Source organism: Cuculus canorus, chromosome 6 (genome assembly GCF_017976375.1).
Source record: "Cuculus canorus isolate bCucCan1 chromosome 6, bCucCan1.pri, whole genome shotgun sequence".
NCBI classification, from domain to species: Eukaryota; Metazoa; Chordata; class Aves; order Cuculiformes; family Cuculidae; genus Cuculus; species Cuculus canorus.
In genome coordinates, this window is record NC_071406.1 from 11,737,802 (window position 1) to 11,751,569 (window position 13,768).

At 39.3% G+C, this 13,768-nt stretch overlaps 1 protein-coding gene across 1 annotated transcript in view; it reads left to right on the forward strand.

The window, feature by feature from the left end:
• The window catches only part of MYLK (myosin light chain kinase), a 212,455-nt gene that overhangs the window by 74,211 nt on the left and 124,476 nt on the right, over positions 1–13,768 (forward strand). The window contains exon 3 of the mRNA XM_054069442.1: positions 12,098–12,305. Coding sequence (XP_053925417.1) covers positions 12,098–12,305 — 208 coding nt within the window. The remainder of the gene's footprint in view (positions 1–12,097; positions 12,306–13,768) is intronic.

A 13,768-nucleotide genomic window follows, 5' to 3' on the forward strand; every position in this document is an offset into this window, starting at 1 on the left:
GGAAAATTCTGCCATGCTCCTAAATTCATTGCTACCACCTTAAAGTTGCTTCATTTAGTAATATTTGAAAGATATCTTGATCCAGAATCACCAAAGATGGGGAAGAAGGGAAGGATAGAGAAAGAGAGCATATTTTAGGGCCTTACTGGGCTGTGTGGAACAATTAGCAAGAGCTATTTCCATAGTTATTTCTCTTTAAACTGATTTATATTCTTACTGTGTAATCCTAAATGGCCCATAACCATGCACACAGATCAACTATTTCTTTGCATTTTTGGCATTTTAAGCTATTCAAACTGTCCAGCATCTCATAACCCTTTTTTAACTAACATTAGTTGATCAATGGAAAGAAAGCTTCCCCTTTGCAGTGTGCCTTTTTTTTTTTCCCCCCCAAGGGGAGGTTCAGAAGCAGAGAAAATTCTCATTAAAATTGGTGAGAATTTCACCCAAGAGAGGGCTGCGAAGTTTACCCTCCCCGTTTTGTTTAGAGTTCTTGTGCTTGCCCTTGCCTTTGAAATGGCGGTGTTGAAGCCAGTGACTCCCGTCAGAGTCATATTTTGTGTTGGTCACATTCTCCTGTGGTGGTCAGACATCCTCTTATTTGTAACACTGCTTTACATGCTTCTCATTTTGTTGCCAAAACTCTGGACCTATTTTGTCTGCACCCTCTTTACTGTTACTCAACACTATGCACTTTGATACCTGTATACAAACATTAATATATGTTAATTGCTGTAGTCATTATTCAGGAATAGAAGAGCAGCTTCCCTCCTGTACTGCAACTTTAGTTCAGTCTTTGCCTTAGTTGCTGTAATAGCAAATTTATTGGCAAGGAGGATATATGGTCAGATGATTTGATATAACAATACTAAATATGGAAAGCTAATTTCCTTTTAGTGTTAAGTTTGGCAGAGTCTCAGAGTCTCTCCATGTCTCGGATCCTTAGCTATGAAGTCAGAGTGACACTTTCCCACATGACAGCCAAGTGTTTTGGAACTGAAATTGTCTTTAGTTTGAACATAACATAACTCTGTATCCTGCACACTGTGAATCCTCCTTTGACAAAGGGTCAGAATTTCACCTTTTTGCAGAGACTTTGTCATCTTCCTGTGCCAGTGTAATGATAAAAATGTGCAACAACTACGGGGAAGTAGGAGGGAGCTAGGATGGCATCTGGATGGCAGTGGAGGGAACAGCCAGGTGAGCTGTGTGGGTGGTTTGCATAAAACTCCTCTCATGCCTTTAATGGCTACAGGTCAGCTGGCTACAGTGTGGGAAAAGGAAAAAGGCATGTGTTGGTGCTGGTAGAATGATTTATTAAAGCTTCATCAAAAAAACGCTGCCACTCTGAGACTGCAACACCTGTGTGAAAATGACCCCATTAGTAAAACACCCTCTGATTCACTTGCAGATTGACACTATAGCTATGTAGAAATGTAGAAATGCGTTTCTCTATACAGTGTGTTCCCCTCATGGCCACTAAACTGGAAAGGGTGGAGTCCACCTTGATAGTGTTCTATATTCCATCTGAATGATGTTTCAGGTTATTTGACAGCTGTCTGAACACTCCTATAACAACATTACTTCAACTGCAGTGAATTTAAACTTATACTTTAAATGAAATAAAATCTAATTTAGGAAAAGCACATATGCATGAGATTAATTCCAAAATACCTAAGTTACAGCTTTAGTATTTTCTGGAGAGCTGCATTAATTGGGGATGATGTTTGAACTTAGAAATCAAATAAACTCAAAGCAGCTTGACACCCAGTACTGCTTTGAAATTCCACTTGAGTCCTTCAGAAATAATTTCGGAAAGGTAGACTTGTAGATGTTATGGTACCTGGGAAAGCAGGGCTTTGTTCAAACAGCTGTAGTGTAGTGACTGAGCACAAAGCCAATACTCTGTGTACTTTCAAGAAATTCCACGCTGAATTTCACAAACAAGTATTATTAAATGTAGAAGATTGAAGAAGAAATGACCTGCAGCTGCTGTCTGCTTTTCAGTTAGCAGACCATGTCTTCCATGGATAGGTCATAAATTCTTCCCTGCTGGATGTACCATAAATGCTGATTCCCCTGAAGGGCTGTGGTAGTATGTGTAGCATTCAGCACCTTTGCAATCTGCAAAAAGGAATTGATAATGAAATTTGCAGGTAATGTTGAATTACTTTAAAGCATCAAAAATAAAATTGTTGAGATGCTACCTGCAAAAGGATCTCGTTCTATTTAGTGCTTGGACTAAAACACATCAAAAGCAACTTGGCATTGATGAGTAAAAAGTATTACAGAAAACCAAAATATACTTAGTTCAATTTTTATTAGCTATTACTATTCAAAACAGAGATCTTGCCCTGAACAGCTCTCTAACCAATCAGCTCAAGGTGTGGAAATCAGTAAATAATGTTAAAAAAAACTCCTAACAGTCTGCTGTGTCAATCAAGAAATATGTGGGTTCCCACATTTTGGATGCTACATGCGGTTCTGGTCTGCCCTTATCTCAGGCTAGAAAAGAAACAAAATTTGGTCAAGGTTTATCAGAGGTGTTTCATGGCTTCTGGTACAAGTACAGATTAAAAAACAATGGCTCTTCAGTTTGAACAATACAAGCAGAAAAGGATTTGAAACAGGTTTATGCAATTATGAATGGCATGGAAATGAATAAAGAATGTTTGTTTGCTATTTGCTAAAATATAAAAAAATGGAAGCCACAGTAAAATGTTGAACAACCAGATTAAAACAGACAGTGCCTTGCACACAGTCCAGGAGAGCTGCCTGAGCCTGTCCTAATGATGTAGTAAGGTACAGCACTTGCTCAGGTTTATATGCTCCAGAGCATAACTTCCGGCTGTTCTCTAAATTACTACTTATGTGCTTGAAGTAAATCTGAGTTTGAGACCGTCTCACAACTTGACATTTTCGGATGGAAAATCCAACCAGCTTAATTTGTATCATTTCTGTGAAGCTTCACAGAAATATAGGGTTCAACATGTTCACCCTAGAAAGAAGCTTGATATTTTTCATGAATTCTCCAGTGTGTTGCTGGTTTGGGTACTTTTCTTTTCTTGTAACATCTCTTGCCCACAACCCCCATAATGGCTGTGTTTGTAGATGCATTTTCTGCACGCAGGTTTTTTTATGCATTTTAAGGTGGAAGTTTTGTCCTTGGGTACCTGAATTCCTACTTAGACAATTAGGAATTGTGATGTGTGCTAGTAGTTCACTAGAGCCAGTTACACACATTTCTTCTAGATATATCTAAGTAACGTGAGTGTAATACCAGCATTCGTTTATGATCTGAACTGAAAGCATGCTTCCAGCCAAATGGAGCATTGCAAAGTTAATGAAGCAAGAACTGATGAGTTTTCATCAAAGAATTCTGTATAAGATAAACTTTTGTCTTTTTTTTTGCTATAGAATTCTAGATTGTCAGTACTGGTGTCAGAGAGAGAATAAGCACAGAAGCATGGCAGAAAGTTGTTCTTTCACATGATCAAATCATTCCACGCTTTCTAGAATGAATGGACTTCTTGCCAAGCTCCTGCAGAAACTCTTGCACATTGCCAGACAGCAAAATGAAACTCTGTGAAAGGGTCTTTACGCCGAAAACTTAGAGAATCCTTTATCTCTTTACTTTCCCTTAGCTTCTCTCTCACCTGAATTCTGTAATTGTATCTTATAATCTATAGAATAGATCAAAGATCCGTAATTTGAATTCAGTCTGTGTAGGTTTATAATATTGGAGGGCTTTATTTGGCTTCTAAAATTAAACTAGCTTACTGTTTTTCATTGATATCTGTGTAGTTGGATATAGTAGTCAAAATAAGTCAGAAGAGCTCAGCACTCACTGTCATGTTTTAAGTCAGTGAAAACTGCATATCAATCAACATCTTGTGACATTGGACTGCAGGTTTTCCATGGGAATAGGTAGAGATAAATTCCATATGGCACACTAACAATTGCATTAAAATTATAATTTGAAATGAACAGTTTTTAATAAATAGGAAGAAAGTACTAAGTCTCTTTCCTTCTAGGTCTCCATACCCTTGCATTGAGTTCTAGGAATTGCATCTCCAGGTAATTTTTCCATATCCCTCATCAGGAAAAATGGAACAATGACAAATCTTGCAAAATTCCTATGTTAGTGTTGTGGCATGTGGTCTTTCTGCTCAAGACTAAAAGAATATGAAATTTCCTTCACACGAATTAGTGATTTCAAGGAGTTCAATTAGGCAAAGGTTTTCTTTTCATTGCCACAAATGAGAATCAAGCAAAGTGTGTGTGGTTTGAAACCTCTATAGGTGAAGCCTTGAGAAGGAGCTCAATATAATTATGCATGATCTGAGGCTACCTAAGAGCAGAATGCAGTGATTGCCAGGGATTGGTGCCTGAAGAAACAGTTGTAACATTTGGTGGTGCTTTGGAGATGTTTGATTCTACTTTCCACTTTTAATTCTTCTTTAAAATTTATTGTTGCTGATTTTGGTTGGGGTTTTGGTTTGCTTGTTTGTTTGTTTGTTTGTTTTGCAAGACAATGGTCTCTTTGAAGGTCTGTGGTGGCATTTTTCTCTCCCTGCTTCACATCATTTTGGAGAAGAAACACGTAATTGCACACCCGTCGTGAAGACTTATGTGTGTTAACATGTTCCAGTTAAGGTTACACCCAAAGAACTAGTTTATGGGACTGTGTGTGTGTGGAACAAGAAACCTAAACACCAGATGCAGTACTGGAGTTCAGCACTTAAACAAAAACATACTCGAGGTTTACAGAAAGACCATTATTGAGTCTTGTATGTACAATAGGTAATGATTTGAAGTGAGCTTTGTTTAGCCCTAGACTGTGTTCTGGTTTTGCTTTAAATGAGGCAATTGTAGATTCTAGACTGCTCCATAGAAGAAGTAGGTTATTTGCTTTGTTTGCAGGGTCATAGCTAAGTCTCCAAATATTTAACATTTTCATCTTTAACCTTGCCAGGCAAGTTCTCTGTTTTAGAAGCAAGCTTTTAAAATGTATAAACTATTCTTGAGATATGTCCGCTTTCGTTTATCAAGAACATCTGCTGTTCATTTGTTAAAACAAACTGAAGTTTGAGCCTGACAGAAGCTTTGTTACAAAACGTGCAAAACAGTTGCACTGGCCAGAATCATGTTTCCCACCTGTGGTAAACAAAAAATTAAAGTTAGATTAAAAATATACCACCAATTAGGTGGCACACTCTAGTGTTGTAGAGTCCACAGTTTCATGGCGTTGTTTTTCTAAGACTGACATTAAGAGTTCACATCAGTATGAAGACGATTACAAGAAGTGGCCTTTTTTCACATTAGAGAGCACAGCTCTGTCGGTGTAGACAGAGCGTGTGTTAACAGTGTGTCCAGTTCTTAGCATCCTCTGCTAAGTTTGCTCTCAAGTACTTCATTCCCCTCAAAAGTCTTTTGATCAAAGACTGTTCAGATGCAAAAAATCTTAGGTCTCAATTCAAGGAAGATAGAGGAGACTGGCTAAAATCTGATGATTATGGGAAACACGTCTTTTTTTGGTAGGACCTAGGATAAGCCACATCCATGGAGCAGCTCTTACTGTCTGGATTGATTCTTTTGGGGCTGCACGAGGGCCTTCAACTCTGACTTTCCGATAAGCTCATGTAATACATAACTTACAATAAAGTGCATTAATTCCATTTTTTGCTGATACCTAGGCAGTGGAAGAAGAGGTACACTATACAGTCATGTTTCAAGTGTAAGTGCTATATATGTTTTTTCCTATAGCTTCGCTTCTTTTAGTAGAGTTACACTTCGAAAAATTGTCATGGTATTTACTCACATTTCTTCTGCTGTTTTCTTGATACAGTCTGATGGATCGATACTCTTTTAAGTTTTGCCAAAGGTGCAAACAGTTTACACCCTGCTAGTAATGAGCATTTGCAAGGCCAAGTCTCTTCTCTTTTTTTGTGTCATCTGTTTGCAAGCAGCAGAAGAAAGGTCAAAGTCTATCAGATATTCTGAATGGTTTTCAGCATTTCCCATGGTGTCTCCTCCTGGTGTAACTTTTACTGATATGCCCACAGCATACACTTTGGAGCTTAATGGTAACATCTGACAGCTATAACTGAGATTATCTTCCTTTTATCCTATTGCAGCTTATGATCTCTGTGGCCTTTTCTAAGATGTAGTTCTCAGAAGTGATTAGTTTCTGGGTGGAGGTGAGCACGGAACAAAGGATAAGTTACAAAACTTCTCAAAAAGTTACCTCATGGTATGGCATTCTTTAATGTTAAGATAGGCAGGCAACCAAATAAGCAAACACCTTCTCTTCTTCCAAAGGAGGTCACGGCTGTCAGGCATTATCTACCAGCCCACTGACCAATTTATCTTAAAAGAACATTGCTTGTCCTAGCTGCTGTGGATGTGGAAAACGGTTTATTCTGCTCTTTTTTGCAGGTACCTTTGTGTATTAGAAAACATTTCTCATTACTGCCATTTTTCTCACAAGACTTGTTACCCATGTCATGCAGGTTTTCTTTTCATATTGTTTTAATGTTTCCAGACACTACAGTCTAACTATAAATGTGCTGGCTGCACTACTAAACATAAGCAGTTTTAATAAATTATTTCTCTGTGTTGCAATGCAAGAGATACAGCTAAGAGCATCACTTTTAATAGCTTTGAGGGCTGCATATCCCTAAAAGTCTCAAAATAGGTGGAAAAGTCTAGTACTGCATAAGCCTTTATCAGTGCACGTTAACTAAAACAACAAAAACTTCCATACATTTTCACTAAGAATTATATTTTTTCATGTCAAATATAAATGGGCAGTGATGATACCATGTTCTCGATGAGAGCCAGGTGTAAAAAAGCAGTGTCGCTTAGCTGGAGGAGCAGCAAACTTGTTTATTTTAGGATCCCAAATACTACGTACTACACTTTGTTATTATTTAACAACAGCCTACAAGGAGGACAGCCTTCCTCAAAAAGCAGCAAGGTATGCAAATTCACTTGAAAGCTACATTTTAAATAGCCCATGAAATATAAAAAGTTGAATAGAGAATATTTCTGTCTGTATAGGGTCTGCGTGGCAAGGTTTTGGTAGCAGAGTGGTTACAGGAATGACTCCTTTAAGAAGTTGCTGGAAGTTTTCCTTTTGTCTGACTGAGCCAACACCAGCCATCTCCAAGATGGACCTGCCACTGGCCAAGGCCAAGCCCATCAGTGACGGTGGTAGCACTTCTGAGATAACACATTTAAAAAGGGGGAAAAAACACCCTGCACAAATGCAGTTGGAGCAAAAAGTGAGGGTATGTGAGAACAACAACTCTGCAGACGCCAAGGCCAGTGAAGAAGGAGAGGGAGGAGTTGCTTCAGGGGCTGGGAATCAGGGGACCTGTGGAATTCAGGGACCTGTGAAGAGTATATTTTGCCCATGGTGGTAATTGATGAGTGATCTCCCTGTCCTTATCTCAACCCACGAGCCTTCCATTATAAGAAAATATAATCTCCTGCTGACCAGCTAAGGAGGGGAGTGATAGAGCCACTTTGACGGGCACCAGGTGCCCAGCGAAGCTCAACCCATCACACTGGGATTGAAGCACACAAAACCAGCTGATTCTTTTATTCAATGATTCAATGTTTTGCATATGTAGGTCTTCTGTATTTTGTGGAATTAAAGGCAAGAGTAGTTTACAGAAATAGCACGACTGAACACTATGTGCTGACAGAACATGGATGTTTTAAAATTCTGACTTCATGGGAGAAGGATTGTCCCTTGAGATGAATTTAAGTCATTACTGCAGTTCATATTGCAGTTTATGATGATATCTTTTCCATGAGGGGAGTTATGTTGAATAGCAACCTCCTAATAGTTGTATCATTGCCAATCTTAGTGCAAGTTTTGATGTGCCTGCCTATATATGATGTCATTTGGGGCATTTTTACAAATAAAGACATCCTTTTGATAGCTGTTTTCTTCCTGATCTCATTGTCTATGTGTTGATGTGACCTTGAGCAGCAACGAGGGACTTAACATCAAGCACTGAACCTCAGCCAGTATAAAGAATGTAATGCTAGGGTGTGTCATGTAATGTTTACCATCATTTCCAATAGTCTTAAGGTGTTACTTTCAAAGTGAGCAACACTCACTAATAGCACACACCCCATCAGTGTTTCACAGTTCCTTATGCTTTGGTTTATCGACACTCATGGCTGAATCTTTTTGGGTGCTGTGGGTTTGTTTTATTGTTAACCCCACTTGTTGAGCCAGCAACAGTTATTACGAAAGCAGGACGGGCTTTGAAGTTAGAAGCATGAGCCAAAAGAGTGCATCTCATTGCCCTAAACTACTACTGCAACTGAGATACGTTTAAGTAGGCAAACATGGTTTTTTAAATTGGTATGTAAATAACTCCAAGTTCTGGAAAATCCTTCCTGTGCTTTTGACTAAGAAAAAAGGGTCACTGAATATATTTGGCTTTGGTGGTGCCTTTAAATTTGTGGCAATGGGTACTATTTTGTGCATTTTTTAATATGTGTACAGCTTCAACAGATTTGTTGTGTTTTTCCCCTTTATTTGTTTTTGTGGGGAACTTCGAACGATCCCTTTTCAATAGCATTCCCCCAGGCCTAGACGCAGAACTGAATCTTAACTCTGAAAGTTTTGCAGGCAACAAGTTCTCTCTTAACTCTTTCCACTTCTTTGTTGATGCGTGGAGCAGAAGGTCTGTTTTTTCTTAGCAGACTTCTCCAGGAAGACTCCTAGCAGTTGATGGGTCCAGACAAAGACTCAAAACTCATGTTTGTGTTAATACAATGGTTATTTGCTGCTTGCTGTCAATTTTCCACTTGTTAGTGTTGTAGAGCAGATAAAGAAAAGCTGTAGCCTCACTGGGACTGGCAATACTCACACAGACCAAGCTGTAAATAAAGGTTATAGCCTTCTGCTGCTGGGCATTAAATAAGCAGATAAATTTCTCTTTGCTGTGGATTTATTCAAGGCAGATGTTTTTACTGAGCTCTGGAAAGGTTAGAGAGGAATATAAAACCTGCTGCAGTTCTGGAATTGATCCATTAGGATCAAAACCTAGTAACCAGTGATTCATTTAAGGGTCCCTGACACTTTTATGGCAAGACTATGTATTTTGGAGAGGACTGGCTCAGTTTGAAACACATTCCAAACCCAAACCTGAAATAAATCCTTGCAACAGAGCAATTGTGTAAACTTCTGCTTTCCCATAATTTCATCTTTGACAAAAAATGAAAGAAAAAAATACAGAGTTTGGGAAGGGAATGACTCAACCTTTTGAAAGGAAATGGCATGCTGATCGCCTGTGTTTGTAATTTTCTGTGTGGCATTTCCTCAGTGTAGAGGTGTGGATGAACAAAATAATACAGACATAGCAAGCATAAAATAAGCATGCGTGGAAGAAACGGAGAAATACTTAATGTAGGCTCAGAAATGTGATACTGGAAGGGTGTGTATAGTGGCCTACCAGAGCTTGGGAGGTCAGGTAAAGATGGCCTTGTGTGGTCCGAGAGGGGTTTAAGAATACGATAAAACAAAAAGAAAGATGGAAGTAAGATGTTTTCTATTGCTTCTATTTATTCCCCGGCATAGGTGTTGGAAAGTTTATATTTGGGAGCTTTGAAGCTGAGCTGAACAATACATGGAAGAAAGCACCCGAAGGAATGATTGTGAAGTGGCAAAACCAGTAAATATATTAGGTGACGCGTATGTAATTGATGACTTGCCTTCACAGGCCAGAATCTCAGCAACTGTAAAAAGATGTGGCTAGGCTAGTGTTAGTAAAGACGTTGCACTGAAAAAGTACTTCTTTCTTGACACCAATTCAGGTGCTACTCTGTCATTTTACTGTATTATATTACCTGAAATAGCAGTTTCAAACAAATTTGCCTCGAATATTTCAAATTAAAGGAAATCTTAGTATCCAGTGAGGCAAAAAAGAGAGGTAGAAATTCCATTTTAATATACTCTCTGGATTAAGTCACTTAGTCTCTCTGTTAGTTACTTAATATAAAATGAAAAGATAGGTAGGAGAGTATTGACAAGTTTATAGTAAGAAATAGTTCTTTGGTACAAGTCACTTCCTGTACCAGTGAGCACATTATGAACTAACAAAAGTTATGCTGCTGTAATAATCTCCTATTGATGCTTCACAACTTCCTTTCTCTGCAAATAGGATGTGCTGAGAAAGATATCCCTGGGAACCTGCCCCCCTGAGTAAGCCCTAAAGCAAGATGCTGGAGCAGCGTGAGGAGTTATGGTTGAGTGGGAGCTGCTGTTTTTCAGAAAGTACAGGAAAGAAAAGGCATAGCCACAAAGACCTTTAGAAAGATGCTGTGGTATTTTTAAATGGCGACTGACTCCCCATTGTGCAGGATCCCACAATATATTCCTCACAGAACATGGCTTTTATTTAGGTAAAGATAGACTCAGAAAACTTAAGTTTGTACTAGAAGTGGAACGTTTCTCCAGCTTATTCAGCATATTCTTACTCTTGGCAAACGTTAATGTCCTCTCTATATAAATAAAGTAAGTAGTGCCAGGAAGAAGGGGTCACCACATCACTGGCAAAATTAATTTGTCTGAACTGATACCCGAAGAATTAAAGGAAAGAGAAAAATTTCTGACAGCAGTAGGTTAAGCTCCAGCAGATGAGAAACCCAGCTGGAGTGAGGTGAGGCTGGATTAAAAATGAAGGGTTTTGAAAGAAGAGAACCTAAGAACCTAAGGTGGGTTGGCTAAAGATTGTAATTTGGAAAGTAAGTGCTGTGCAGTCAGAAGAAAGCAGACTTGAAATGCGGGCTGGAAACTGAGAGGAGAATGCTGGGAGGAATTTGTGCAAGCCACAACCAAGCCGTCTTCAAATCAAGACAGATCATCAATATTTTGCCCACCTGGAGGTTGAAGGGACTTCCTGTTCAGTTGCCAAGATTTAATAACAAAGTTCAAAATGCAACATTGCTCCTTTCCCGGTGAGCAAACACAGCCACGACTATTACTCATCCCAGCTCATCTTGATCCACTCAGTTACTTCATACCATGTAGGCAAAGGATCAAAGAGTTGGAAGATGCAGGACTAACGTATCAGAGTGGGGGAACAGAAAGAAGGGGGAAATAATGTAATTAGGAGTTGTTATGATGGCTGTGGAAGAGTGCTAACAGTTAACACATACTAAAGCGACCTTCAAAGAAGAGGGCATCTCTCATAAAGCAGAGGAAGGACCTTTGCCTGAGGACATAATTCTTGAGTGGAAACTGGTCTATGTCTGCTTTCCCCGAATTTTTATGGAAGAAAGGCACAAATCCTCAGCAGGTTGCAACAGCTCAGGTGAAGTCAATAACTCAGTTCTCAGTTATATCAGCTGGAAATCTGTCTGCTAATCTGAAGGCATCTTTAATGCCATAGCAGACAAGGATGTATTAGCATGGTTGCTACTGAACGAGCACAGGAGTGGTCCACTTTGTTGAAAACTCTTCTTTGGGCTACCAGTAGACCACAAAGGTCTTTACGTTGAGCAGTGTGTTTGTATGAATGACCCTTAATGGCGCTTTCTCACATTGCAATTCCTTCTCTTCAGCCGTTAAAGATCAAGACTAAATCTGGTATGTGTCTGCATTTCTTGCCTGTATATTGTCAGGAGCTACTATATCTCAGCACATTTGAAAACTGGATGGCTCCATACAGATTTACAATATAAGCCTAATCCTTGGCAACCACACTAGAAACTTTTGGTCTAGAATCCTCATGATCTTGCATATTTAGAAGCATAATAGCACTACTGCCCTTAAGTCTCTGAACAATGGGGACCCAGGAGTCGGGATCCCTTACTGGCACTGTCACTGCGTTTCTGAAAGTAAACCATTCTAGTGGAAAACTTTTCTGTGTGAGTATCTATCTGCCTGACTTGTCTTATGATTTTAATAATCTGACTTATCCAAGAGTTTTTTCATTTCATTATGTTCTGCCATTTGGCTTGCAAAGAGTATGTTTTTAACAGCCCCTGTGTCAAGAAATTTCCACTGCATTGCTAAATATCCAGCATTTCTTCCTAATACCATAATCTGTTATGCTTGCCTTTTTTCCAGGTCAGAGGCTACCCTGAGCCTCAGATCGTATGGTACAGAAATGGGCATCCTGTCCCAGAGGGAGACCATTATGTTGTGGACCACAGCATTCGGGGGATATTCAGCTTGGTAATCAAAGGTGTACAGGAAGGTGATGCCGGGAAATACACCTGTGAGGCTGCAAATGATGGTGGGGTTCGCCAAGTGACCGTGGAACTGACAGTGGAAGGTAAGAGGATGCTTACATATACTGTTGTTGCCATGATTATAGAGTTCAATTAAATCAATCACCTGCATTAAACTGTTTAGTTAAAATCACAACTATACACACAAACTTTATCACTGGTGCAAGAGTAAGAGCAATTGATTACATTTCACAGTTTAAGCAAGGAACTACGTGTCTATAGCTAGATAAAGTGAGCGTTCAGTTTCAGGTGTGTATGACTATGCCCAGTAACAAAAGACCTATCATTAAAGACTTGACTATGAACTTTGTGATTTTCGTGGACAGAAACAAAGGCCTGGAAAGTTAGTTTTTTCTCTCAGGCAGTCAAGACTGTGATGATCTTGGTTGCTTCACAGCCTATCGGAAAGGAACACTGAAGCAGTAGGTTTCTGGAGTTCTCTATGCATGGTTCCAGCTGAACGCCTGGTTGTAATTGCGTGCTTAGTGTCACGTGGGAAACAGCCAAGATCAAACCCAGGAATTTTTAAGAGAACATCTGCATATTAGATAGTTGCAAAATGCCAAATATAAAATATAAAGAGTGATACAAAGCCAAGGAAGGATGGAAATCCATTGTAGTGTTTCTTGCTTTGCCATTTAGTCACATCACAGATCTGCTGAATATCAAGGCTTCTCAGGTCACAACTTTGTGTTGAATACTTGAAGCAAAGCAAAAATCCACAGCAGTCCTGAAACAAACAGCATTTGGATTTACTCAGAGTCATAGTGAAATATGCTTAGATCTTGCATGATTGTTGCTGCCTTCTGTTGTAAAAATTATGCAAACCTTCTCTTTTCCCCCTCGTTTTAAGTTGTGAGAACTTCTATGAGCAACAGCTTGCATGGAGATGGAGGATTATTTAAAGCTGGTTTTATATCTATTATTCTAACCTGGACTTTGCTGCCGTTTAATAGCAATTTCATGGCAGTACCCAGTGACTGAATTTCTCCAAGCTTAAGAATTGCATGGTCTTTATTCTAAAAATCCCTCTGTGCAACAGGATAGCAAATGACAGATTTTTTTTCTGTTCTCAGTAAAGTTATCTCTGTGGGGCTAACTGCTACCTGAAAAAACGAGTGGTGGAAATACAATCTAGTCTTTCCATCCTGTGTGGCTGTCCTGTCTTACAGTAGTATAGGTTCTTACAAGTCTATAGAACAATTTTTTGTTTTCACAGCCATCAGAGCTGTTTGTTTCATGCTGCAAATCTGGATGTACCCCAGGTCACCATCCTTTTTTAATGTGCCAAAGCTACCAGGAATGCTGTGTGCAGTAGATGGCGCTGAGCTTACACGACTTGGTACCTATCTCCCTACTGCTCACACCAGCAAGTGTAACGAACTATTGTGTTTCAAAAAAAAAGTCGTTGTAAGGTAGTGAACTATTGTGTTTCAGAAAGAATCACTGTACAGAAAAGGTAGTCTGGGCTACCGCAGGGCTAAAAACCAAACCAAGTAAAGTAAGA